This window comes from Anopheles stephensi, chromosome X (assembly GCF_013141755.1).
Source record: "Anopheles stephensi strain Indian chromosome X, UCI_ANSTEP_V1.0, whole genome shotgun sequence".
NCBI lineage: Eukaryota > Metazoa > Arthropoda > Insecta > Diptera > Culicidae > Anopheles > Anopheles stephensi.
In genome coordinates, this window is record NC_050201.1 from 8088072 (window position 1) to 8115695 (window position 27624).

A 27624-nucleotide genomic window follows, 5' to 3' on the forward strand; every position below is an offset into this window, starting at 1 on the left:
GTGCTGAAAGGCAGAAGTGTGCGGTGATTTGAAATGATTTGTTCACTGATGTTATATCAATTTTTATGTAATATTTCATATAAGTTCAATGAAAAGTCGTTAGTTTCGTCGCAATCTTGTCTTGAGCAGTTTATGGTCTCTCTCTCTCTCTCTTACTCTCTCTCTCTCTCTCTCTATCTCATTCGACATGGGTTCGACAACACTGTCCCATCCCAGGGGTTCGACACCACTGTCATCGGGCGCTTTGTTAACCGGGTATTCAAGGAATGGAGTATACAAACATTTTATGCTTCCGCTTTCTATTTACAGCCTCACACACCCACATACCCACAAATGCTATGCGAACGCCGGTGGAATTGGCTTGCCTTGCAGTTTTTTTCCCTTCTGTTTAATTATCGCTTGAAATCTCAAGATCCCATAAACCGACCAATCCCTCGGCAAACGTCCGGTGTCCGTTGTATACAGATTGGGCAAGCTCTCAGTTTTCCTGCTGAGTAGATAAAATGTTAACCGCGCGTTACAGCAAGAAAGGGAAACTCTATGTACAGGAATACAAAACCCACCGAGACAAACAAACAAACAAACAAAAACCCCATTCAGATTTGCTCAGAGCGTGGTTTTATTGTTCCAGATCTAATGTTACGGATTTGCGTAGCCAGCGTCTAACAGGAGCAGGAATCGCCACACCCGACCGTGCCGCCTTCACCACCGCCGGTACATCCACATCCACCCTGATCCTGGTCGGTCCCTTCCTGCTTGCTCCGGGCGCCGCCCTCAACCTGCGCCGGACCCATGCACCTACTCGAGCTGGTGTTACAGCTGCAGGTGCAATCGGAATCGCACGGCCGGCAACCGCAGCTGCGCTTGCTCATCATGCGCAAACATTTGCAGTCTGCGAAAAAAAAACGAAACAAAAAAAAATGGACGTAGCCCCACAAGAATGATTGACATCAAAGTGGACCGGTTACCTTTGCCACACGTTCTGCAGGGCATGATGCAGATGGGGTAGGAAGGCTACCGGAAGATACGACCGGGGCGGCGAGTCTTGTTGATAGTATGATAACCGTACAAAGACGGCTTGAGCTGGTGCGCTAAGGAGCTGCTGCCCTGTTGATCGTTGTCTGCTAAAAACGCACGTGCAGCCACTTGGGACCTCCTCTTCGCCGTAAAGTGCCGTTTATTGCGTCTCTCAAAAACTCGGCCACAATAGTTCACTTTCAAAAATTGTTGTTCCACACAAAACGCCACCAACGAAAAAAAAAAACGCGGATTAATCAACGCCTTCCCCCCTCCCGCGGTTAGATAATCCCTGTTTGAATGGTGCAAAAGGAGGATGGTCGCGCTTATCGCGGACCAACAATTTTTGAACTGCACTAACGCACTGCCGATCGGAAACTAATGCCAATTGGCACGGCCATTGACTGCACAAATCTAAGCAGTCGGTTTCTGATCCGTGCGTGCTTCTGTTATGATACCGAACCGATTCGCACGCACGCATGATTTAAAAAATAAAACCAAAATCAAACTAGAGCACAGCTAAAAATGCACGCTGTCTGTCGCGTTACCGCGGGTGGTATCGATGCGCTGCGACCCACCCACGGCACACACATACATACGACACAAAGAGGGAACAGAACGATCTTGATGACCTTCGTGCCGATGCACGCAACGCATCGGATGCCTGTGCGATGCATTCTCATGTAATGATAATTACCCGCTTGTTAACCTTGTACGGGCACACCGGTGGAATGCTCTTTACAATCATAAATGACTCACATACTCATTTTTTTATCGTTTCGATCTAATATCATCCGATTAATGATCTGTCGTTTATTTATCAACAAACGTTTCATGTACAATTCATTAGTTTTCCGACGCGAATTAACGTTGCCATTTAGCTGGGGAATGTGTGTGATGGGTCACACCACCGTCACCCGGTTCTACTTCTGAAACGGATCCTTACCGATGTACTTGTCCAGTGCCGCGTTGCTCTCCGGATCAACGGCGGACAGGGCGGAGAAACCTTCCTCATCGACGAAGCAAATTTCGTGCCCGTCCGGATCGGCCAGTATGATAACGCGTACCGACGCCTTGCCGGGTGTGTCGAGCGTAATCAGCGGCGTCAGGATGGTACCACCCGCCTTCTGGATCAGCTCATCAATCCGTGGCTGCACGTCGTACGGTACCGCGAACGCTATGCGACCGTACGCCTTGGCACGGTCCAACGCGACGGTAGACTGACGCAGCTCCAACACGAACTTACCCTGATCGTACGAAAGATCCAACCGATGTTCCGGGTTAGGTACGGTACCGATCGGTACCATACCAAGCGTGTCCGCCCAGTAGCAGCGTGCTTTGGCCAGATCCGTTACGTTTAGAGCGACACGCTGCACCTGCGATTCGGTACCGGGCACCACAAACACCGGATACCCGTCCGGTGAGCGTAAAACGGACGGTTGTCCAGCGGCCGATTGCTCTACCGGGAAGTCGTGGGCACGGGCCCGCTCTAGGGCACCGGGGGACGCAACCGTTAGACCGGCCAAATCATTTCCCAGCGCGTACTCCTGCACACCGTAGTTGTACGTTAGCTCGATCACGAAGTTGGACGATTCCGGCCCGTAACCGATCATCGTTTTGCTCCACCGGTTATCGTACGGTCTGGTGGGAAACGTTTTCCGTGAGTTCGAGTAGGGGTAATTTGTAAAAGTTTTCGTTTCGACCTTACCCGTTGCAAGCGGCATCGCAACCTTGCGTAAATTCTTCGTGACGTAGAACCTACGAGAAAAAAAGCCCGGTTAAGCAGGAAAAAAGAAGATTAATTCCACCTCCCTTCAGACACACAAGAGCTACCCCGTTTTACACACTCACCTTCATGCCCAGTACATCGCGGAAGAACAAAATATTCCTGGCTCGATTACCAATCTTAAGCACATAATGAAGTGCCCGGGCGGTAATCATCTTCAGACGGGGCACGTGCCGATGACTGTGAGATTCAGATAGAGATTGCGCGGTTCTTATGTACCGGGTGACTCTGGACTGACTGGATGGCGGCTACCGCGGACCGGGTTCTCGGTTTGTTTGACCGCTTGTTAGCTTCCACTAGTGTGTAGTGCGAGTGTGTTAGCTTACTTCCAGCTAGAATCATACGCCGCACGGATATGGTGGGGGATGATGGATTTTTTTTCTGCTTTTAGAGTGGGGCCGAAACAAATAAACCAAAACGGGTGAACAGAAATGAAGGCACTGCTAGCCCGGAACGGCAAGCGATACGGTGAACGTTCCTGGAGCTGGGCGCTTTGTTTTGGTTAGGCTGTGTTCTCGGCCACAAACACTCACTGACGGCGGTGGTTGTTGTCTTGGGAGGCGCTACTCGGGCTATTTTCGTATTTCTTGAGGTTTTTTACGTATGTTGTAATTTTCAATGGAAAATATTATTAAATTCCAAACAAACGTGAAAGGGAAAATCAAAAACAACCTCTTAACTTAATTTATTTCAATGTTAATAAAACACCACATCGCTGAGACCACTGCCTAATCGGATCTGTGTTTTGTGTTTACATGAGCAATCGCGGAACGTCATTCCGGGGAACGGTCGAACTCTCACTGTAAAACGCCAGCCACAGCTGTAGAAACGGCCACAATAAACAGTTTGGCGATGTTCTGATTTACGGAAAAAGGGCATATAGATCTCGCATTCCGAGGACAAAAAGGGCCACGAGCGCTGTCGATGTGTGAGAGAAAGAGAGATGGGTAGAAGGGCTTCGTGTCCACATTTATTATGGCATCATTTGACACAAGGCGTATTTGACCCAAGTGTATTTGCTTTTAAAAAATGGTATTTCAATCAATAATACAGTAAGCTTCGTTTGATAAAATTGTTTCCTTATGCAGTTTTTCAAGATATAACCGATTACATACACAAAAAAAAAACAACAGCCTCCCGTTCCATAATTGCTACCTTGCCTTGGGTCTGCATCGGACCAGCTGTCAAAAAATGTCTATAAACCTTGACCGAAACCGAAAAACGTCCAAGAAAACAAAACGCATGTGTATCAGTGGCCATTATTAAAAAAAAGGAAGGGAAATTGATGTTAGGCCGTAATGTTCGGAACGGTTTGTGTTCGCTGCATGGATTTTGGTGTTAAAAAGTTTCCATTTTGCCTTTATTTGTAGCGTGCCAAGCGTTCCAAACTGTTCTGGTAGGTTGTTTACCACTAGCCCGATAAATCCGATTTTCCAGCGATTAAGCGATGGTTTATGGTTCTGTTTTGCCCTGTTTTCGCAGACGTACTCGCATACATACAAACAAAACTCACGGGTAACGAGCAGCAGTAGCAGCAGCAGCAGCAGCAGCAGCACGGGGAACGCTTTTTGTCGCTGCAGGTAGACCACTAGAGGATATTGGAAAAGAATGCCGACTAGTGGTGGTTAGAAATTGGTGCATGCAGTATGATGAACCGACACGGTGCCTCCAACTCGACCCGGTCCGAGGACCCGGGACAGCTGTTTTCCGCCCTTATGTCCGACAGTGGTCCGAACCAGGGCACATTCGTGCCCGGGAGCAATGCGTTCTCGCTGTCGCACTACCAGAACATGCCTAACGATCAGGTGGACTGGGCCGCGTTAGCCCAGCAGTGGATAAAGATGCGCGAAACCTGGATACAGCCGATGCCGTCGCTAATACCGTCGCCCCCACCCCCACCATCATTCGACCGGGACACGTACGATGATGCGGCCGGGGGTGACGCACCACACCCAGCCAACCGTACCGGACCGGTGCCGGAGTACGAGGAGCAAGGTGAAGCACCGATGGAGGTGGAACGGGAAGACGATGGTGATATGCCGTTGCCACCGGCACCGCCCAAAATTTCCGCTGATTGGCCCACGGCATCAGGGGACGATACGTGGCAAACCTGGTCCTGGCCGTCTTCCGTGAACAGTGCATCGACGTCCGGCGAGAATCACCACCTGCCGCAAACCCTTCCAAACAATCAAAAACACGCCGACCAGCAACGGACGGCCGCAGCCATCAGCAACACCACCACCATCACCACCACCACCACCAACGCCGCTGTCGCCGCCACCGGGCCCGCTATTGTATCGGCGTCACCGTCCGCGGCGGCTGCCATTGCCCTGTGGCAGGCAAAGAACAGTCATCTCTTCCAGGCCGGCGGATATCCGAAAGACTCCACGGCGATGCGCCCACAAACACCGACACGGCGCGTGTTTAGCACGCAACCGAAACCGTCGGTCCGCCTGCCGGGATTGATGGATCGCGAGATCAAGATGGGCCTGTCCGCGGCCGCGGATATGCAGCGGATCGAGGCGAAGGAAAACAGCTTCGGTGCCAGCGCTGCAGCGGGCGCCGCTACCATCAACGAGGAAAAGCGTATGATGCTGCCGGCCTGGATCCGGGAAGGGTTGGAAAAGATGGAGCGGGAAAAGCAGCAGAAGCTGAAGCGCGAACAGGAATACCGCCAGCGGGAAGAGAAACTCTCCAGCCAGCAGCATCTGCACACGCTCGCGTTGTCGGTACGTGGGTGAACGCAAGTGAACGGAATCGAGCCGACTGTTAATGCGTTCCTTACTCCTTACTCCCCTACAGCCAACACGCGAGGAACTTATACCGCCGTTAAGTGTGCAACAGCAGGTGGAGGAAGAACCGCAAGCGCCACACCAGGCGACAGTGCCGGTAAAGGAACAAGACATTGAACAAACTGTACGTATTAATGGTTCCAACGCGAAACGGTTGTGGACGATCGACACGCGTACTGATAATTGCACCATTTTTGATATTATTTCAAACATGCATACTTCGCCGGCCAGACTAAAAAAATTCTGACTGAAGTGTTTATGGAAACAACAAACGAAGTATTGCTATCGATCGCCAAGGAAGAGCTCAGTAAGGTGCAGAAGCGAAAAGGTAAGGCGTTATCGCGCTGTTTGTTTTGTTTTGTTTTGATGTTATTAAACTTGTTTAGAGACCACGGGGAAGAGGTTAGTTTTGTAGTTTAGTTTTGTTTTTCCAAGTTGTTCTTTCCTAGTGCGTATCGGAAACGTGTATTGTCGCGTGGTGGGATTAATTGGTGGAGCAACTCAGGGACTCATTTTTGACCAAATCCAATGCAACAGTACAGACTTGAAGCTAATGAGTTTATACAAGTCAATTATGCGGGATCATCTAGGAAAGATTTTCGGATAATATCAAGGAACTATAGAAAGCACGCTTCTTCACTCACTGAGCTGAAACTGCGGGATTGGGGAGAATGAGTCAAATTCAATTACGTTCTAACATGTTTTTGCTTTTTCTTTCTTCGGTATGTTTTCGATTGCTGCAACTATGACGACCATCACAGCGAAACAGGCTGCAACATCCAATGTTGGACGTGCGACGTACACCAGAGGACTAGGTAAGTAGTTGTTCTGTGATTGGCCGGTGCTCAAATCACTAAATAATAGCCAGTATCGTCTGCTCTGGGTGAGCCTTTTGGCCCAGAGCTTTCGGAGAGCCTCGTAAATATCGATAGGGATTGATCATACTACAAGCTAGCTGGATGTGGGACCTGGGCAGTAGCTCGAGAACTACCGAGAGGCCTCGCCTCAATAAAATGAGAGCTCTGAGCGCGCTCTTCGATTTCTAACAGGTAGCTCCGCACTCTTCGGCCCCTTCGTCCCCAGTGAGTGCGGAGCTACCGGGAGGCCTCACCTCTCACATGTTAGTGAGCATTTGCCCTCTCCTCTTTAAAAAGAGCTATTTGACCCAACACTGGTCCTGGGGGATTCAAGATCCAGTATATGAACGTTTGGCAAATTTCCAACGCCTAGTCACATACTTTACAGTTATCCTGTCCTGTACACTGAAGATGCGTGTCCAAATGCTGAAAGATTAGACCTAAGCCCATACATGATTGGAATGAACGCACGATCTTTTGAGATGCCTTGGAACACCAGGGCTTCAAGGACAGGTTACGGAGCGATTGAATGTAAAATTCTGCCAAGTTTATCTGTGTCCACTGAGCCATGCAGAGAGATGATGGGTCAAATATTGGCTTCGCGATACCGGCTAATCTGTACAAATCAATCACTTCCACCTACAGGTCTTGGCATATATGGCGATAGTGATGATGATGATGATGAGGAGGATGAAGCAGAAGAAGATCAGCCCGCGAACGAGACTAGCAAAACTGCACCCGCTGCCGGTACGTGCGTGAATTCGGATCTGGACAGTGCAAACAACTCGGATGATGATGACTCCGACACGGAAGCAATGCGGAAAATGATGGTAGGATGAAGAAAAAAGCCAATCCGTTACCGATAGTGATACTGGAAAATGCATTCTGTAGGATAAAATACGCAGTCGGCAGCAAAGCTTCAAATCCACTGCATCGCAAATCGAGCAATGGATCGGTGAGGTGTCCGATACGGTGCCGAACAGCACCGAACCGAAGCAGAAGGTACAGCCATCCGACACGGAAGGTTCGGACGAGGAGGAAGCGGATGCGGATGAGGCGCGGTACGATGCGGCGGATTCTGATCCGGAACGTGAATCTCCTCCGCGGCCCGGAAAGGTGAGTACCGGCAACGGGTTCGGTACGGCTCAGTACATACCCTTCACCGCTAGGCAAACCGACAAGGCAAGCGGCAGCCAGGAAAATGGTTCGTATTTGATTGCTTTTTTTTGTTTCATTTTTATTGGAGTTGTTTCCGGATTAATTGGTTTAAATTTGTTTACTGCAGTGATACGCAAACGGCGCGATAAGCGTGTGTCACGGTTTAGCGATCCACGGGACACGGTGCGCACCACGCACGTTACGCACGTTTCCATCCTATCCAACCCGGTCGAAACGGTGCGTCCCGGCACCAAAGCTGTGGAGCCGTCTCCACCAGCGAATGTGGCGCCCGCACCCGTCAGCGCCAGCACTGTCCGGCCGAAACAGGTAGCGCCGGAAGTCAAACCACGCCCACAGTCCATCAACGCGTACATGCAACAGCTGCATTCGTACCAAACGATTTACAGCATTAGCGCTGGCCATAGGGCAGCACAGTCGAAGGCAACCACCGAGTCGGACGACACGCGCAGGAAGCACAACGCCGAATCGGAAGCGTCGGTCGGAAGCGATGGGGGTGAGCCGGAACGCAAACCACAGCAGCAGTACTACCACGACCGGAAAAGGTCGTCCTTCGCGGAGGACAACGATTCCGGCACGTCACGGTCCCGGCGGGATGAGGGTGGTGACGGGTATCGCAAACGGTACCGGGACCGTTCCCATTCACGCTCGTCCCGTGGTTCGAGCGCGTCACGGTCCGGTTCGCCCGATTCACGCTCGTCACGCTCCACCCTTTCGCCCAACAGTCACGCGTCGGAACGTCGACGCGGTTCCTCCTCCTCGAAGCGGTCTCGCTACCATCGGGACCGTTCGGCCGACCGACGGTCGCGATCGTCCGGTTCGAGCTCCCGGCGCCACCATCGTAGCAAGCACAGCCGTTCCCCGTCCCGGTCACGCTCCTCGTCGAAATATTCTTCCCATCGCCGGTTCTAGGAAGCTTCCGTCACCCCCCACCCCCCGGGGGGGTGGTGCGCTCGCGTGTGTTTTTAGCTATGCTGCGCCAAATGCGGTGAATTCTCTGTAGTTTACGTTTGTGGGTGTGGTTGTGGCCGCCGAGGGGTTACCGCACCTGCCAACTTCCATTCGCTGCCGACCACAGCGATGGCAACACGTTGTCCCGTAAGCAGACAAGCAAAAGAGTTCAGTGGGAGAGTCAAATCAGTGTGATAAATTAGGGAAAGTATGTATAAATACACACACACACACGCACACAGACACAATTATCACAATTACCTTAACACACACCTCTACCCCATCCCTTATCCTTTCCCTGTAGACACGTAGAAACTAACACACACACACACAAACACACACACGCTCTAGTTATCTTTTTATGCAGCGAGGCAAGGAATTCTAACACAAGGAGTTAAAGCAAAAGGGTTCAAGCAAAAACACTAGAACGAACACAAGTGTAAAGACAGACAGACCGGGGGTGTTGTAGGCTAGACGCGAATATGAAACGTAGCATATTGCAGGATAGGTAGTGTTGTATGTTTTCTCCCTTTTTTTGGTCAGGACAACCCCTCGTATTATTAGTAGTAGCATTTGCGAATTCGTACCTAGCGCGTTTAGAAGAGGAAGGAGAGGGAGGGGGCTAGTACTCCAAAGGCTATTAACGATTTGCAAACCGAAACGTCACCGGAGGGTGCGCTGCGTGTTACACCTTTTCGCAGGGGTTTTTAGGTAACAGGGTACGGACGATTGATCGATTGATGGTGCTTTCACATCCATCGATAACCTGCGTCGATCACTTTGTATACTTTTATTTATTTTCCTATTTTATATTAACTGTTTGCGAAAGCTCAGAGCACGTAGTTTTGTATAACCTCTGCTAGGCACACGAGAGTGAAAATGGATGCTGCTAAAGCATCAGACGTACAGTTGCGGCTGGGAGCGGTACGGTTTTTTATAAAATATCATTTTATGAAGCTTCTTCGTCTTCTTCCTTGGCCAAGCGCCTCGAAAGGGCTCGGGCTTACCATTTCTGACTTTCTGTGACTTGATTTTAGATCCGTAGCAAGGCGCGTACGGGAGGGAGGCTGTCTTGGATGGGCTTTGAAACCCCAGTTCTGCCGCCTCGATTAATGAAGCTTCTGTGGGCATAAGGTAAAGTTCATATAGCGCACCATCACATCAAGAATCTTTCATTGGAGTATAAATAACTCGCCAATCGATAGTAAAGTGTTACTCTCGTTAAAAAAAAAATGTGTGGTTGCTTTCTACTAGGCACAAGTCCGTGTTTTGTGTGATTCCTTTCCTGTTGTATTTATTTGGTCGTATGTGCCCTAGTTTAGGTTGTGCGCCGAGTAGAATCATCATCAGATCAGAGATCAGATCAGAGGATCAGAAGAGTTGGGACAGCTGGAATCTACTTCTTAACAATATCCTCTTCCCCAAATTTTTAGTCTACTCGCAATAATGTTCGTTTTAGCTTTCGGTACTCGTAACGGAACTGGTTCATTTCCCAGCCGCCTTCTCCCGCGCTCTATTCGGTCGGCGCTCTTCGCTCTCGGTACAACAAAAAAAACGAAACGGTTTTTATCGCAGAAATAGAATAATAATTCCTTGAAATCACGTCATTGCATCCTGTCTAACTGTAATATTCGAAATGTGTTTGTGTGTGTTATTTCGTTTATTTCGGCAATTTTATTAATCGTACAGTTTCTTGTATTTAATTAAATAAAACCTATTGACTTGCAACAGTAATATCACCAGCGGGTTTGTCGATTGCTGCCCATGGATATGGGTCTTATCAATAACTGGGGCTGCCCAAGAGTCCTGGATGGAGCAGAAAAGTTTACAGCATCGATCGAAAACATTGGGTGCATCAATCTTACCACTGTTTCTTCTTCCAGGCTTGCTCAGGGTAGAGCATGCCTATAAGACAGGTCCAGGAGGTCCGAGGAAATTCGAGGCTTTTCAGGAAACTCAGTCCAGGGCTGCACACATCCACCAACGGCTGTATCCGATAAACTGCCCCGAGCACCCTAGGGAGAATTGTGGAATGTCTCCGATTCACTTGAGGCTCTGGCACAGTCAGCTGATTCAACTGGGGCATCCTACTGTCATTCTGCTTACGGCTTCCAAGGACCTAGATTCGCCACTGTCTGCTGAGAAGATGTTGCCAAGTTTGTACTTAGTTTGGCAAGTAGGATGGGATGGGATACCCGAGTTAAAGACCGTTTTGACATCATGTTCGTTTTGCTTTGATTTTCGGCTGTCAAATTGGTTGCTCGCTGGTAGATCTATAGGTTAGTTTGATGAAGAAGAGGACCGTTGATACATACAAAATGTATTTTTTTTCGATCTGTTTTGAAGGTACGATAAAAATGAGAGAGCGAGAGAGCGGGAGAGAATCGAGAGAGAAAGAGAGACAATCGGGAGGAAATCGAAAAAAATAAGAAACAATCGACAGAGCCTCGAGAGCGGAATGGAGAAAAATTACAGAAAATCGAGAGAGCATAAAGAAGCAATTGAGAGAGAGAAATGAGAGAGAAATGTGAGATAATCTAAAGAGAAATGAGAGGAGAAATGATAAAGGATCGATGGATAAATCAGAGAGCATCGAACGAGAAATAAGAAAAAAATGAAAAAATAAGAGAGAAAACTGAGAGAGACAACTTCAAATAAAGGGAAGGGAATCGAGAGCGTAATGAGAGAAATTTTAGAGGAAATGAGTGTGACATGAGATTGAGCGAGAAATGTGAATGACGGGGAACGGGAAGAGGAAGTTGAGAGTGAATTGAGATAGTATCGAATGGGTAATTAGAGAGTATCGAGAGAAAAATGAGAGAGAAATAAGAGAGAAATAAGAGAGAAACGAGAGAGAAAAGAAAGATAAAAGGGAGAGCAATGAGAGAGAATTGAGATAGGATAGAATGAGAAATGAAAGAGAATCTCGAGAAAAATGAGAGAGCAATGAGATTAAAATAAGAGCGAACTAAGAGAAAAATAAGAGAGAAATTAGAGAGAAATAAGAGAGAAATTAGAGAGAAATTAGAGAGAATCATCGAATAAAAAATGAGAGAGAGGGAAATGTGCTTAGCATGAGAGAGAATCAAGAGAGAAATCAGAGAGCATATAAGAAAATCGAGTGAAAAATTATAGAAATTCGAGAGCGTAAGTCATGGGAGAAATGAGGTAAAACTGAGAGAGAAATTGGACAGCAAACAGAAAAATAAATGAAAGCAGCTTGTAATCGAGAGAGAATCGGGAGAAAAATGGGAGGAAAATACTCGAAAATAGAGAGTGAAATGAGAGATAAATGAAGGAAGAAATTAGAGGGAAATCAGAGAGAATCAAGCGAGAATCGAGAGAGAAATCAAAGACAAATGAAGGAGAATCGAAAAAGATATAAGAGGAAAATTAGAACAGTTTGAAAGAGAAACGAGAGAGAATTGGGAGAAAAATGAGAGAGAATCGAGTGAGAATTGAGAGAGAATCGAGAGAGAAACTGGAGAAAATCGCAAGGGAATCAAGACAATCGAAAGAGTAACGGGGAACGGGAAGAGAAAATTGAGAGAGAAATTAGAGAGAAATAAGAGGGACATGAAGAGATTATTGAGAGAGAATTGAGGGAGAAACGAAAGACAAATGAAGGGAAATCGAGAAAGAAATAAGAGAAAAAATAACCCGATTGAGAGAGAAACGACAGTGAGATGGAAAAGAATCGAGAGAGAAATAGGAGAGAATCGAGAGCGGCCTCGATTTCTCGATCAGAATGCCAAACTAAAGCTTAACGGGGGCAATATCAAAGATTGGCAGTCACACCTTTGGGCCAACGATTTCACTGTACTACGGTCGTAACAAAAGAGAAAGATAACACAAATCAGGCACACACATTTCGTTTGGTTTCGTCTGGTTTTTATTAAAACGCTACAATCAAGTAGTATGCTCGATTGCACTGCCATGTATGTATGCATTCGTTTGTGTGTTGCGTTTTGGCTGCCGAGTAGATGTACTCTAGTGTTGTAATATGTAAAACGCCTACTATAAGTGTTTTCCTTTTTTGTTGTGTATATCATCATTCTATTTTTACCACGTGCTCTCTGTCACGTGTAAGGGAGGGAGAGCGAGATGCGAGAGGGATGGATTATTTCCTTTCTATATAATAATTTTACTCTGTGCACGATCATCCCTCACAGCATAGTTGCTCAATCATCTCCCGCGTGTCTATGGGTGTCTGGTGTGTATGTATTAAGATTGCTAGCATCTTTTGGTTAATTTAGGGGGGGTGGGGGGGGGGGGAGAAAGTGGGAGGCCCAGGAAGACACTACTACAGTCGGGCTAGGTTTTTTAGATAGAGAGCGAGAGAGATAGGGATCGAGAGAAAACTGTAGAAGGACAAAAGACAGATAGCTTTCCAAAAGGATCATCTACAATCGAGAGAGTATGTGTGTGTGTGTCTTAGATACAGTGAGAACGAGTGTTCTGATGCCAAAAGAGAAAGAGAGCTAGTGTAAGAGAACGTTTGAAATCGGGGGGAGGGGGGATGGAAAAACAAAATGAAACCCTACATGTAATAGCCCCCCGTACAGTGTTTTTCATCTCATAAAGCAGACGCCATTTTGAGATAACAACTATTGTTTTTTTTTGTGAGCGTTCGTTTACATGAAAAACACCGTAATGGTGCTAAAGAAAAGCAAACCAACAACACGCACAAAATCAATCAGTCAATTGTTCTCTGAAGAAGTTAAACGGTGCTGTGTGTAAACGGATCGCTCGCGCACACTCGCAGCTACAAACTTAAGCTAGTAACGCATCTAACGCAAGGTAGGACGATGCAGCGATCCATCCCTTGGAGCGATTATACATCGATAAGCTACACTACTAAGTACTATGTACAGATAGTGAATTTGGAGTGCCTCGTTAGCTCTACTTATTGGCGGTCAGCCATCTTTATTGGCCTTCCTCTCCCATTTTACGTTTTCTACCCCATATCTCTTTCCCGCCCTGTGTTGTGGCACACTGTGTGCGTCTGGCGCGCGTTTGTTTCTTCTTCTTTCTCTAACGCAACTCCTATACCTTAATAGTCCGTCACGCTTATAGTGCGTGCCTGCTTTCCCTATACTGAGGCTTCATCGATCACAGATATAACGCGGTTGTTAAGAAACCCGACCTGCTGGCTCGGGCGCCATTTGCTGTTCAGTCGGCAGTGCTGCTGGGGCTGCAGGGTGTTGGGTGTGCTGCTATTGCCGCTCCCATTGCCGGCCACCATCGGTTTGCCGCCGGTGTCCCCGCCACGTCCACCACCGCCGATCGTGTTCTGTGGCGCTGCGTCCGTTTTCGTGACGACCGGTGCCACGTTTTTCCCCAGATCACCGTTCACCGGTTGCTGGTGATGGTGATGGTGTGCCTGATGGGGGTGTAGCAGCGACAGACCGTTTGCATCACCCGGCAGCGCATTGGTAGGTTGGCCGAGCGAATGTTCGACGGGACATTCGGGATGGTGCTGTGTACCGGGCGCCAGTATTGTACCACCGGCCCCACCCAGATGTCCACCGAGGAGGGCCTTCGTTTTGGAGAGTGACAGTCGGCGGCCCCGCTTGTCCAGCAGGATAGGAACTTCGGCACTGAGGTTGTTCTCGAACTCGCTCAACATGAGATAGTTTTCCACCTGCAGGAATAAACGTGAAGTTACAGGAAGCTCTCTCTCTCGCTCTCTCACACTCTCGCTCCTTACCTTATTGCACGAGGTAATGCAATCACCAACATAGTCCAGATCGTCCAGCAGATTGTCCGGTAGGTCCATGTCGGCGATACCCTCCTCGGAGATGCAGGTGAGCTCCGGCTTGTCAAGTCCGTTGATCGGTTCCACGATGCCATCGCTCAGCGGCGGGATGAGCAGTTCCGGACCGATCATCATCGCCGTGTTGCCAGTGATAATGCCCGGTTCGTTGTCGGGCTCTTGCGAGAAGGAGAGTTTGCGACGTTGCGGGCAGGTTTCCGAGACGCACAGATGGCGTGTACCGTTCGCCCTATGAAGAAAATTGGGAAAGAAAGTTCGTGAGTGCGAGAGGTCCAGATTACTGTTTTTGGCTCAACTCAACGTCATCCATACCTTGTGTGTTTGTGGCGCGAAACCGAACGCCGGTGCAGATCGATCAGAAACATGAGCACACTGCCGACGATGGCACAGCCCGAGCTGAAGTAATAGCCGGCCGTACCGGAACCACTCTCGTTCATGTACCCGGATATCGGTACACCGAGCGCGATCGGTATCGCTTGGGCAAACTGCACGAAACCCCAGGCACGGGCAAAGTTGCGTGCACGCACCTTCTCGTACGTGTACATCTTGAGCGAGTAGTGGTAGCCACCGCAGAAGATACCGTATATCCAGACGAACATCACGTACCCGTGGTAGTTGCCGTGGACAGCCGTCAGTGCCAGTATGCAGACGCCGCACATGAAGATGGCTGTTTGGCAGAGGTACTGACGAGCGATACGGCACTCGACACTGTTCCGCACGACCAGCAACCCGAACGCAGTGCATCCGAGCGTCCAGGCGAGTCCAAGGTAGATCTGCAGGATCATCACCTTATCACCGATACCGTCCTTCTGCACCTCGTGTGCCAGGTAGAAGATTGGTGTGTTGATACCGAACGCACTGGAAAGCAAAAAGGGAGAGCCATTTAGACGTGCTTGCTAACGCCACTCCGAACAAGCACAAGTGCCTACCCAATGCCGGTCGACGCGAGCAGTATGCGCACGGTTTTGCTGCGCAGTGTGCTAAAGTCGAAGAACGGCGGTCGATCGTCGTGTTTGTTTTTGTCCTTTATCTTCCGCTTCTGGTTCTTCAGATGCAGGATCGCACGCCGCTGCGGGTGATAGAGCGACGCGGACCGGTAGCAGGTGCCGAGGATGAACGTGATGAACACGGTGCCGGTGACGGCCTGCAGCCCCAACCGCCACCCGATCGCATCGATCGCCGACTTGATGAAGCTGGACATGACGGCAATGCCAAGCCCGCTGCCCGACACGATGAAGATCTCGACGAACTCGCGCCGCTTCTTGAAGTACTGCGCCACCATCAGTGTGGAGCAATCGCGCGTCATCCCCACACCGACACCTACGACGGCACCTGTTTGGAATTCAAATTTTGAAGTTCAGATACGTACGAGTTGTGCGAACTTTGCCGCGAGCGTCTTACCGTAGCTGAAGAACAGTTGGTGAAACTGCGATGCGAAGGATGTGAAGAGGCAACCGAGGGCGGTCACCAGTCCACCAATTACCGCGGTCAGCCGGGTGGACTTGCGTTTGCAGACTGCGATCGTGATGGGTGATATGAAGAGTGCTACCGCGGTCGACAGTGCGCCCAGCCATCCTGTTGCGAGGGGGGGAAAACAAAAGAAAACGAAACCATTTCTATCAGTGTGCGGGACCTTACAATGCTTGACGTAGACGCTCATAAGGATTATATTATTTATGGTAGAATTTTTATCTGCAAATAGTCGTAAATGGGTGTGCGAAGCTTGTGGGTGTTGTACATCTCAATATCACCCAGACAGCATCACGCGTGGAATTTCATTCCATAAAGTGCGTCATAAATCAGCCATCGGTAGCGGTCGGATTGGTTGGTGCGCATCTGTCTGCCTTTTTTGCTTTGTGTGCTGGTGATATACGCTGTGATCTATTAACACAACACCACGAGTCGCAGCTTCATATTTTCGTTTTAATTTTCCCCTAAAGATTTTTCTCTCTTCCTCTCTCGCTCTCTCCCACTCACACACTCTTTAAGCTCATTGACACCCGCGACAGAAACTCAAACACGCTTAACAAAACAGGAGTGTGATGCTTTCGTTACCCCTTTTCGGAGGGGGAGGATTTATTTGGCTGGACGCATCCCCCGGACGAGTCTAGCCAGGCTCGTACGACGCGGAGCGATGATTTATAAGTGTGCTCGGTGAAAGATAAACATGATGAATTGTGGTGGAGATAGCATGATGAGTTAATAATGCTGGGGAAAGACTTCTTTTTTCTCATGCGTGAGTGAAGCTACGATTTGTTTGTTGAGGTGGGTAAAACATTGGACAACTTTTACAAGGATCTAATTTTAACAACGATGTGATTGCGTGAAAGCATTTGAAGAGTTTCCTGGAGTTTGTGGATGACGTTGTCATGGCTTGCTTTAAACGTTTAGAGAATGTATATACTAATGTTACTTGCTGAAACTTGAGACTATTTAGGAAAGCATCTTAAACCGTTAATGATGTCACCTGCCCCGTCGTGAGGACTGACTATCCGACTACGTCTAGCCTAGTCAGCCAGAAATGGCAGGCCTAAGGACCTAAGAGTAAGAGGTCGTTTGGCCAAAGAACATGAAGCTGTCAGCTGTAACTTCAAAGACGAGGTACTCTCGCTGAGAACAATGGCGTCCAAGCGGTCTTCCCACGCAATGTTCTCATGGAGACCTCGTCTACTGAGAGCCAAGTTGTCTGAGGGTACTACATGACTCTCTCTCTCTCTCTCTCTCTCTCTCTCTCTCTCTCTCTCTCTCTCTCGTTGGCCTAAAGACCCCTATTAAGGTCATGTGTGTTATTTTCCACGTAAGATACCACGTGGTTGGATAGTCAATCCTAACTACGGGGGAACGGTCCAGTTGAGATTTGAACTCCAAACCTGCCATATGAAGACCTGTGCCGTTGTCGCTTCTACGGCCCGGCCATGACTAAAAAGCTTGATATAAACCTAAGCTTACCACCCCAATGATTCAAAGAGATCCCATAGCTTGATAAATTTCTCTTTACACTGCTTTGTTCTTTAGTTTATGAACTAATTTTGGATGAAACTTGTCTAGCTCTCGATTCAACGAGATGCTACCGGTTACACTAGTAACAACTTAAGAGACAAGGGATTGCTGCAAAGGACCTTATCGTCCAAGTATCCTCGCAGTCTAAGAGATCTCACAATGCTGTAATTTTGTCCAATAACGGAGCTTGTAGTATAAGGATCAAAGGAGATTAAATAGACGAGTCTTACTAGAATCCAAAGATGAGCTCTCGATGCAACGAGGGAAGATCTGAGAAAAACGGGTTAATACTCTTATTGGTGACACTAGTTACAACTTAAGAGACGAGGCACTGCTGCATAGGACTTTATCGTCGAAGCATCCACCCTGTCCAAGAGATCTCACAATACCTGTGATCTTGTCCAATAAGGGAGCTTATGGTATGCGAGTCCAAGGGGATACTCCAAGGAGTCCATGGAGATACTTCTATTGAGATCTATATTCTAGATCTTATCGTCCTAATCGGTCTTCGCTGTTTGGGGGGCATTGTCTGAAGAAACTGAGAATGGATGAGAACGTGCGCTGAAAAGCCCGAATGATGCTGCCAAGTACATGTCAAGAAAGAAAATTTGTGGAAGTTCGTTTTTATGAAATATCTGAGACTTCAGAGTCTGAGGGATCGCATCTTTGAAGGCCTTAAACCTCTCGAACAAAATACATCAGACACCTCGGAGTTCTAGCCAATGAGATCTTCGCGACTGCTGGACGCACTATAATAATAAAACTATCTTCAAACATTAAACTCCAGCTTGCTACAAATAGTAATCCAAATGATGCGTTGAGTTATTTCAAGCGTGTGTGGCAAAGTTTTCAAACTACTCTAAACCCACTAAACCTTTACGATAATGAACATGTCAGGCAGGCTCGATCGGATTCCGTGTTGCTCCCCGAGGCAGTCACTCAACTAGGTCAAGCGCACGCGGGAGAGGGTTGGAGGCTAGGCAGTTGGCGAATGGTGTTCAAATAAACGATCCACAACCAGCTGCTGCCAGTTATTACGGTTTTGTCACCCAACCAACGATAGTCATCCTGGCGTTATAGTGGAGCATGTCTTAATAGCTGCCAGTGCGCTCTAATCTGCCATCGTCCATTCGTGGTACGCCTGTCGGACCAGGATCTGGTCATGGAATGGTTGAAATAGGATGTGTTTGTAGCCCCGTAATCTTCTTCCGCACTCAATGTCCCGAAGGAAGCAAGTTTATAATCGTTGGAAAATGGCGGCCACAAGCGTTGGGATGGGGCGCGAGGACAGGAGAAATCAATGCAATCAGCGTTAAATACAATTTCAAATCGGGCTGTGAAAGCGATAAAAGTGCCCCGCCGGCTTGAAGCGTGGAACAAAAACAACCATTAAAACTTTCTACTTCCCAACTCCCCACGATCAGCCATTTTGTTTTTTGTTTTTTTTCGTTTGCTGGCTTGACGCTTCCAGTGTGGCTGTGTGGCGAGGGTTTGTAATGTTTTATGTTTTTAATTTTTATTTTCCACTTAATCGCTCTGTCGCACGGACCGAGCGGTGTGTGTGTGCGAGTGTCCTGCCCGGTACCGGCCAGGAAAAACATGGATGACTGAGCAATCGAACGTATGTTGCTGTTTTTGTTTTTCTCTTCTGCTTCTTCGGTTCCATGTGACTGTGAGCCGCGCCACTGGCGTCAGGCGTGAAGCCAAACTTTTCAACATCACAACCACGGCTACTGACCACTGGCAAACGGGACCACTGCAGATGTCCCGGCGCATCTCGGTGTCTTCTGTCGCTCCGGTATGTCGGTCGGGTGTCTGCTTCCTTTGAAAATGGCAGCCCAATGTCTGTAATGCACGCTCGTGTTTGAGGCGAGTCTAATGAGTTTAGCAGCTGTTTTCCATTGGATTGTGTCCGAACCGAAGCACTTTGCACAAGTTGATAATATGTGTGTATGAAATGGTCGTTTTACTTCCGGGGAAAAAATTTGCTAACACACATTTTCCCACACTTATTTTCTGTTGCTTCTCAAGTTTTTAAGCCCCTACACTCATTTTATTGGTGTTCGGGGGCTTTAATTAAACGTCATGAATCAAGCAACACATCACATCCTACAAATCCTTACACACCCGTTTTGCGCGGAAACACACACACACACATTTAGGGAAAATAGATTGCACCATTTTCACTTGATCTCCCAAACATAAACAACCACCGCCACGAGCGACAGGACCTACCAGAAAACAACCAGAGGAAACTAAATAGACAACAGTCTAGGCGTCTAAAAATGTGCCACGCTTGGTGTGGTGGGTGTGTGTATGGTGAAACCGACCGACGCGCCATAATTCAGCGGGATGGCTGCTAAATTACATTTTCCACCTCCAACTCCCTAACCCACCGCCGGAACTGTGACTAGTTTTTTTTACGCTGTTTATCAGTGCCGGCTCAACAAAAAACATTGACTTGCTCTCTGTGTGTGTATGGCTTGTGCTAGCTTATGTTTCATGGAATAAGCGCCGGTTGGTGAAACGGAAATACTAACTGTGTATGTGTGTTTGAGAGAAAGGAAGAGAGAGGGTTACAGAGGGAAAAGAGGGAAGGGTAAGCACAAAAATTCGCTGACACTGATGCTGATGATCGCACATTTTAACGCACAAGCGTTGAATTCAAATGGAAATTCGTCCGTTGCATCCTTCTGTATGTGTGTGTGTGTGTCTTCACTGCAAATGATAAATCAACCAAGTGAGCAGGGCAACCGCAAAAACCGGTCGCAACACCAACCGAATGTGACAATTATCGTAAAGCAGCATCAACCACAATGAAAAGGAGACGCCCGGTGGCTCGTGCCGTTCTAGTGCAATAGCACAGACACACACGCACACACTAGGTAGCGGACAAGCGATGGGAAAAGATTGAAACTAGCTGACAAGAAGAGGGGAGGAAAAAAGAAGAAATACGATGCCATTTGTCTTGCCCTTTTTAGCCCGCCCTAATCGGTGGTAAATTTATGCACTTACGGCCAGTCCGAAAACCATCCGTACGTGTGTGTGTGTTAGTAGTGTTTTGGTGTCTGTTCCCTGCGCCACAACTCAACCGGAATGGGAAGTGTGCACACAATTGGGAAATTCAATTAAAAGCAGTATAAGAGGAGCATGCAGAGACTCGGTAATTATTATTGTTGTCACCGCAGAACTAGTGTTGGGAGTATACGGGACTCGGAAGATTCAACGATCTAATCGCTAGAAAGATTCGTACCGGTTAATGACTGATTTGAATCCGGTTTAGGTTCAATAAGAATCTGAGTTTGGATTTGAAAAGGGTCCAAATCCGACTCGGATTTGATAAAGGTTCGAATGAGATTCATATTCGATAAGGATCCGAATCCGATTTGAATCCGTTTACGATCCGCTTAGTATTTTATTGCGATATGACTGGGATTTGATTGAGATTTTATTGTGATCCGATTGGGATTCGATTGGAAATCGATTGGGATTCGAATCCTATTGGATTCTTAATGACTGATTGGAACCCGACTTTGATTCCCTTGGGATTCGATTAGGATTCGATTATGATTTGATTATGATTCGTTTACGATTCGGTTAGGACTCGATTTGGATTAAATTGGGATACAATTAGGATTCGATTGGGTTTTGAACGGGATTTGAAAGGGATTGGATAAGGATGACTGGATTAGAGTAGTACTGTCGTTTGCTTTCATCATTCTTGGTGGAGTTCTTGGTCGAGATTGAGTTGATCAGTTGAGCGAGGAGCTAACACCCCCCTCGCGTCGTTCATCAAAAGGAAAAATAACGGGTGGGACTCGGATTCGAATTCCGAGAATCCTCGCTTAGATTAATTTTCCCACCACTACGCAGAACCCATAGATCAGCAATTCATCCTCATTTTCGTCGTTGCGAGGAGGAAATGCTGCTACACTTTTGCTTGTGTGATGGGAAAATTTTCTGGAAAATATAATCACGTGTGTGTGTTTACAATGCGTTTTATTACTCACAACTCATAATCAAATCGTTTTATAATAATATTCATTTTAACGTAATCAACACGAACCTTTCAAAGTAAAGGTTGATGAAGTCAATCACAGCGATCAACGTCCATCTCTCCTTTGTTAACCTTGTTTATTGGACGTTCAAGTACCTTTTGAAGCAAAATAACCCAGTAAAACAGCGTTAAGCACTCGCTTATATGCGCGAGAAACCAGCTGGCCATCCAACAAAACGTTCCGAGTGGATGCCTGATGAAACAAACCAGCAACCGGCTGTCTGCTCATCGTTACCGGCACACACACGCACTTATGTTCATGAGCTCGCAACAACAACCCGGAGGAAAGAGAGGGAGAGAAAAAAAACAGCAAGTTCTCAAGTTCATTACTTTAGTAAGTACGGCTGGAAAAGTCTAGAATTTGGTGGTTGTAGTGTGGTGTTGTGGTTGGCTCGTACTCATGGGAAGTATGAGAGTTTAAATTTTCCATCCGGCCACTGCTGTCGGTGGGTTCGGTGTTTAGATGATGCTGATGATGCAAAATGCATAGCACCAGGGTTAAAGAAAATGGCAAGCTCATCGCAAAGAAAAAAGAGAAAAGAAATGGCCCAACGGAACGGCGGTTTGCGAAATAGTTTCCGGTGTTTTGGTGCTTTGCTTGAGAATGTGATTACTTTTTGCAAAGTAATCAAAACTGTTTTGCACCCTTCCTAAACCAACGCCCCAAACGCGGGAGAGCCAGATGGGGTTTTTCCGATGTAAATTGGTTTAAAATCTTTGCCCCATCCGATAACGCTGGAAGCTGGAGAAGCGATTGGTTGATTCATTTATTTTGTGAAGAGGAGGGGGAGAGGAGTGGGCAGATAGAGGGGGAGGAGGAAGAAGGAAGAAGAGCTATTAAGCAGGAAAGATCAAAGGAGAAGGTAGTTAGACCACACGCGTCATGCTTTGTGTTAAAATCTCGACTAGGCTGCCTGTTTTTAGATGCCGGCAAGTCTTTTGCGTAACAAGCGAATAAAGTCCAATCGCTCAAAGTCTTTGTAAGCCAACCAAGGATCCATCACTAGTTGAGGACTAGTTTGGTAAGTCATAAATTTGATTTTAATAGGTTTCATTTTGGAGATGTGTGCGAGGCCTTATGGAAGATAGATTCGGTGGAATTTAATGAAGTCACTGCAAACTGTTGATCGAAGTACATTTGTTGAACCGTAATAAAATTTGTAGAATTCGCTGGAGCTTCAGAACTCGATCCTCAAATAAATATCCTGATCAGTCAATAGCCTTGTTTGATAAAAACTTAGAATCTTGAATCCAGTTTGAGCTGGAGCTTAGAATCTTGAACCAGTAGATCAGAAATTGTTTGGTTTAGAGGTTTGTTTGGATCAGAACGAGGATTCTTCGACGAGATCCTTACGACGATGACTCTTCGACGATGACTTTTCAACGAGGAATCTTCGACAACGACTTTTGGACGAGGACACTTCGATGATGATCCTTAAAGGAGGACTCTTCGATCAGGACTTTTCGACGAGGACTTTTCGATGATGTTTCTTCAACGAGGAATCTTTGATCTTAGACCCTTCGACGAGACCTCTGGAGGCTAGTCACAGAAAACAAAAAATGGCAGGCCGAGACCTCTCGAGGTTGTAGTGCCAAGCAAGAAGAGGCGAAGGAATCTTGAACCAGTAGAGCAGAAATTGTTCGGTTCTTAACACTGTTGGACGAGGCCCCTTTAACTAGGCTCCTTCGGCGAGGACTCTACGGCGAGGAATCTACAGCGAGGACACTTCGATGATGACCCTTCAACGTGGACTTTTCGATGATGTTTCTTCAACGAGGAATCTTTGACGAGAACCCTTCGACGAGACCTCTAGAGGCTAGTCACAGAAAACAAAAAATGGCAGGCCAAGACCTCTCGAGGTTGTTGTGCCAAGCAAGAAGAGGCGAAGGAATCTTGAACCAGTAGAGCAGAAATTGTTGGGTTCTTAACTCTCCGACTCTTCGACGAGGGCTCTTTAACTAGGCTCCTTCGGCGAGGACTATTTTACGAGGAATCTTTGACGAGAACTCTTCGACGAGGTTGCTTCGACGAGGCCTCTGGAGGCAAGCAACTTCACCCATCATTAATCTCGCCACTGAGACCATTAGACACCCAGGAAGAGTAAGTCGATGACTGTCAAGAAACGATCATCTATCAGTAGATCTTTAAACAATGGGTTGGCAGAACTACTGGTTGTATCACCATAATGTGAACTTGTAAATGCTCTGCCCTGAACTTCATACTTAAGTATTATTTAAGAGAGTTGTATATCTCGGGGGAGCCGGTAATCATACAGCAGCACCAGCTATTGGTAATTTTGAGTTGAGGAAGTAAAACTTTGACAGCCCATGACCTCCTCGAGGTTATAGTGCTAAAGAAGAAGAAGAATAGTTTGGCTAGAATAAAATTAACTTCAATAAAACTTTGGAAAGAAATCCCAGTTCCCTCCGTACATTCTCTAACGACGAGATCTCTCCTGCTCGGATCTCTCACCTGTGAAGATGATTGATTCGATACGGTAGGCACGTCCCGCCGCCAGAATCACCACTCCAACCGCCGTCTGGAGACCGTGCGTCAAGATGTGCACCAGTACGCCGACGAGCACGATAATCCAGCCCCAGCCACCCTCCGGATAGTAGTGCTGCTTGATCGTGCTGGTGCTCGTGTTGGACATCCGACTGGAGGCACGTTGCTGGTGCGGCAGATGATGATGGTGCCGGTGGTGTAGCAGATGTGGTAGCGTCGGCGATTGGCCACCATCCCCCACCAGTCCATCCTCACCGATCTCCCCCTGTTCGGGATCTACCTCCTCATCATCATCGGCTTCCTCTTCTTCCTCTTCCTCCTGCCCTTCATCATCTTCCTCGTCCGTTTCCTTTTTGTCGGGCCGCGTCGGGTGATCCGGTTTGTTGGTGCGCCGTCTAACGCGCTTCGCTTTGGCATCCTTACCGGTGGGTACGACCTTCACCAGGTTAGCTCCTTGTGCTTGGGCGAGCGCTTTCGCTAGCGCTTCCAGCTCGCCGAGTGGAGTTCCACGTTCACCCGAACCTTTTACCTTCGAGTGGGTGGCACCGTCCGGAGCATTTCCACCGACCGGCGGTGGCGTGATTGGTTCGTCGAACACGAGCGAGTGTGCATCGGCACTGGTCGCAACACCCGAATCCTCGTAGTTCCCGTACACCGGTTCGTTTTGGAATAGTATGCGCATCGTGAAGGTTTTTTTTTGGTGGCGGTGCTGGTGGTAGGCTTAACGAACGTTCCTAACGGCGGTGTTTTGTTGTCGTTCCATTGCGAAACGTCACCCAGCAGGTGACGGTGATCCGACGTCACAAAGAACACTCACATTACGGCGATATCAAACACACACACCAGCGGGAGGTTACCGCCTGTTGCTGGATGTTTGCTTATCTAGGTACTGTCCTTCTCACTTTCACTCTCGCTTAATTAAGTTCTACGACTCTATGGACTACCAGCAGATCAAGATACATGGGAAGAGACATACAAAAAAAAAAACAGACCACATGGAGCAAATGTTAACAGAGGTGAGAATGGGAAGATGTATAAAAATAATTTTATACGAGCCTGTGCCACTCCGTTTCATCATCGTCACCTCATTTCACCAGGGAGATGCGTGCGTGTGCGTTCTGTGAGTTGTGAAGCAATTCTTTTGGATGTATGTCACTATACGTCAGATGGAGGATGGATAGCATTAAAATGGCTGCCAACCACCGTACTATCGTCCAATCTACTGGAGCACACGATAAGAAGCATTTTCATAAGTTGATGAGCCTGCGACTAACTGTCTCCATGGGTAGAATCGGAGCAAAACAAACAAAAGCTATAGGTCTGCGCTTCGGTCATCGTACAAGCCTTTCAAGCGTTCATTTTGACCAGTACGACCAGTGTCCAGACTATCCTGGTAGAGTTTTTGGGCAAATATTTGCACAACTACCCTACGCATTCCACGCATGTGTACATGTCCTTGGCGACACATCGACACGCGAAGCTCCGAGATTCAAGAGATCCGGTGGCGTAGATAATAATGGCGTGTTGTTTTTCCGTACCAAGCGATACGTCTTTTTCTCTGCAATAGATGGAAGGGGTTCTACAAGTCTAATATTTGCTGCTCCTCCAAAATAGATACAGCGCCCACTTGATGAAACGGTGTGGTCTATCTCTAGCGTACCGCGTTTTTTGACTTCTCGGTACGTCTGTGTCTCTTCAGCAACGTTACATCGTTTCCAAGTGCAAGGTTTGCGGGCCTGCCCGACCGAACCACGGTGGTTTGATTTATTCTTGGTGAGGCGAAGGTTCGCCGGCTAAATAATGCTGGATGGATGTGTTACGCACCAGCTTTCCCGGCTACGCAGCGGGTTTTGTCATGTGACATGTGTTTTTCTTTGCGGATCTCACACACATTATCCGAACGGGCAACGCGACCAAGCGGATTTAGATTTTTCCAACCTTGATCGTCGAACAAGTTGCGAAGTGAGGTGGGCTGAAATCGAGTCGTAATAATTAATAAAACCGGGCGGCCCGAAACCGAGTGACGATTGGGACCTTGGAGTGCCGGTGGAGGAAAGTTGCTCCTTTGCTCAGCCAAGGATTTGTCCCCGGCATGACATTGGAAAGAGAGCTGGTGTTTGTGAGGGTGGAGGAAAATTTTGCTTCTTCTCGGTAAACAGAAGTATCGTAATAAATCATTAGGGAGGAAAAGATTCTTATTTTAACTTTCACGCTGCGCGTCAAACTCCAAAACGCGACAAGAAATTGTCCCCATTTTCCAGGGGGGTTTTTTGTTGTGGCTCTTCCAAGCACACATCTCTCAAAAAAAAATCCGTTTAAGTTTCAAGTTTTCTCTTCCCTCCCCCGACACGGAGTCACATTGCATTCAACAGTCACTTTTAGAGTTCGTTTGCAATGCAACTAGCATCATGCCCCTTCAATGTCAGTCATCCGGATGCAGTCCGGACCTGCTTCTCGTTCCAAACCTTCGAAGGACCGTTGGAGAATCGTTTTATTCCGCGTTTTTTTCCTGCTCGCTCCTCTCGGTGATCAGATCCGATTGCTTTTAAGGGTGGCAAATACGCAGATGAAAGAAACGCTAGCGAATAGAAGAGAAAAAGAAAACCCAGAGACAGATCCCTTTCGACGACGACGAGAGATGTAACTTTTTATGGTGCAATTTTGAAGTTCAAATGTGTGTTTTGCACAAGTAGCACATCATCGGAGCTGTCTTTCCGATCGGATTTGTGTGCGGATGGGTGGGTTGGCCGAAGATACTTATAGCAAAAAGGGGTAGGAAGTTTTTCTCTTTCTTTTCACACTTTCACACTAGTTGCGGTGCTGGAATCTCGCTTCCTTATCAACTCTTCCAGCGGCAAGCCAAGCTTGATCCTTTGTGTGTGCAACACCTTCCTGATACGACGGCGAACTTTTGCTAAAGTGAGATTTGTTTCAGCCTGTGTCGCTTTCCACTTCAGGCCCCCCCCCCCCCCTCGGTGCAATTCTGTTACGCCCGGAAGCGATGTTGGAACATCTTGGGTGAGCATCCCAGAAATCTGCCCGGCGATTGTCCTTCAGGCAAAGTGGGCGCAGGCAAATCATTAGGAGGTTAAGATGCTGCTCGCAATAAATCATATCGACAGCTTCGATTATTTTCCGCGCTTCTTCCTGCTTCTTTTTTTTGGGGGAGGGTTGGGAGTGATAAATCTTTGTAGCGGCAGGCCAATTAGCGAGGGCTTAAAAGTTCGATTGATTTGTAGCGCGGAAGGATATTGTTTTGTAGCTCAATTAAGCGAGGGCTTCGATGTTCGTAGTTCGCAAGACATCACTTACCGGAAAGCTATGAATATTCAACAGCCTATCCTCGGAAGCATCTAAATAGATACTAGAATGCATCAACTTCAATTGCTTAGAGCATTCAAGAGCAAGGGATAGCTAGATCTACACACCAATATAATGGTAAAGCGTCAAAATTGAGCTTCCTTTTCCCTCATGCAAACACTTATTCTCACCACTAGAATGTTCTCAGCATTGGGCGCCTAAGGGTATGCAATGCGCTGTTCAAATCTCTTTTAATTATGACGGCCTGGCATCCGGATTGTGACTTGAAGAACATTTTTAAACAAAAACCAATTTACTTGTGTCCCCAAAAAAGTAGTCGAATTTGAAGTTTTTGTGAACTTCAGCTTCAAGACACTTCATATTACATCTGACAAAAGAAACCAAG

The 27624-nt window shown here is 47.5% G+C and overlaps 4 protein-coding genes across 12 annotated transcripts in view; 1 reads left to right on the forward strand and 3 right to left on the reverse strand.

Moving 5' to 3' along the window:
- Positions 1–595: 595 nt before the first annotated feature.
- Positions 596–1609, reverse strand: LOC118517406 (keratin-associated protein 5-10-like). The gene is made up of 2 exons (XM_036063480.1): positions 969–1609; positions 596–892 (listed from the first exon to the last, which is right to left on the reverse strand). The coding sequence occupies exons 1-2, from the start codon at positions 991–993 to the stop codon at positions 663–665; spliced, it is 255 nt and encodes an 84-aa protein (XP_035919373.1). The 5' UTR covers positions 994–1609; the 3' UTR covers positions 596–662.
- A 174-nt stretch (positions 1610–1783) lies between these two features.
- LOC118517405 (glyoxalase domain-containing protein 4) lies at positions 1784–3646 on the reverse strand. Its single transcript, XM_036063479.1, has 3 exons — positions 2869–3646; positions 2726–2775; positions 1784–2658 (listed from the first exon to the last, which is right to left on the reverse strand). Exons 1-3 carry the CDS (start codon positions 2956–2958, stop codon positions 1941–1943), a joined length of 858 nt encoding a protein of 285 aa, XP_035919372.1. The 5' UTR covers positions 2959–3646; the 3' UTR covers positions 1784–1940.
- Positions 3647–3725: 79 nt separating this feature from the next.
- Positions 3726–10313, forward strand: LOC118517402 (arginine/serine-rich protein PNISR-like). The gene is made up of 8 exons (XM_036063467.1): positions 3726–4199; positions 4286–5532; positions 5606–5719; positions 5827–5923; positions 6357–6410; positions 7098–7282; positions 7344–7656; positions 7738–10313. The coding sequence occupies exons 2-8, from the start codon at positions 4450–4452 to the stop codon at positions 8538–8540; spliced, it is 2649 nt and encodes an 882-aa protein (XP_035919360.1). The 5' UTR covers positions 3726–4199; positions 4286–4449; the 3' UTR covers positions 8541–10313.
- A 2140-nt stretch (positions 10314–12453) lies between these two features.
- Positions 12454–27624, reverse strand: part of LOC118517408 (monocarboxylate transporter 12-like) — a 105743-nt gene continuing 90572 nt past the window's right edge. For 7 of the 9 annotated variants that reach the window (XM_036063488.1, XM_036063486.1, XM_036063487.1 and 4 more), the window contains 5 exons: positions 15757–15930; positions 15285–15687; positions 14668–15213; positions 14290–14584; positions 12454–14223 (listed from right to left, as the gene is read on the reverse strand). In XM_036063488.1, coding sequence (XP_035919381.1) covers positions 13672–14223; positions 14290–14584; positions 14668–15213; positions 15285–15687; positions 15757–15930 — 1970 coding nt within the window. In that variant the 3' untranslated portion in view covers positions 12454–13671. Of the gene's footprint in view, positions 14224–14289; positions 14585–14667; positions 15214–15284; positions 15688–15756; positions 15931–23885; positions 26171–27624 lie in introns of those variants that run through there. The other 2 variants (XM_036063482.1, XM_036063483.1) reach the window with 2 other exon arrangements.

Excerpts from the sequence above, each read along its gene's own strand:
- LOC118517406 (XM_036063480.1), bottom strand. The coding sequence starts at position 993 with ATGCCCTGCAGAACGTGTGGCAAAG. Across the intron at positions 893-968 it reads CTGCAGAACGTGTGGCAAAG|ACTGCAAATGTTTGCGCATG; the intron begins GTAACCGGTCCA and ends TTTTTTTCGCAG.
- LOC118517405 (XM_036063479.1), bottom strand. The coding sequence starts at position 2,958 with ATGATTACCGCCCGGGCACTTCATTATGTGCTTAAGATTGGTAATCGA. Across the intron at positions 2,776-2,868 it reads GCGATGTACTGGGCATGAAG|GTTCTACGTCACGAAGAATT; the intron begins GTGAGTGTGTAA and ends TTTTTCTCGTAG. Across the intron at positions 2,659-2,725 it reads TGCGATGCCGCTTGCAACGG|ACCGTACGATAACCGGTGGA; the intron begins GTAAGGTCGAAA and ends GTTTCCCACCAG.
- LOC118517402 (XM_036063467.1), top strand. The coding sequence starts at position 4,450 with ATGATGAACCGACACGGTGCCTCCAACTCGACCCGGTCCGAGGACCCG. Across the intron at positions 5,924-6,356 it reads TAAGGTGCAGAAGCGAAAAG|CGAAACAGGCTGCAACATCC; the intron begins GTAAGGCGTTAT and ends CGACCATCACAG. Across the intron at positions 6,411-7,097 it reads GACGTACACCAGAGGACTAG|GTCTTGGCATATATGGCGAT; the intron begins GTAAGTAGTTGT and ends TTCCACCTACAG.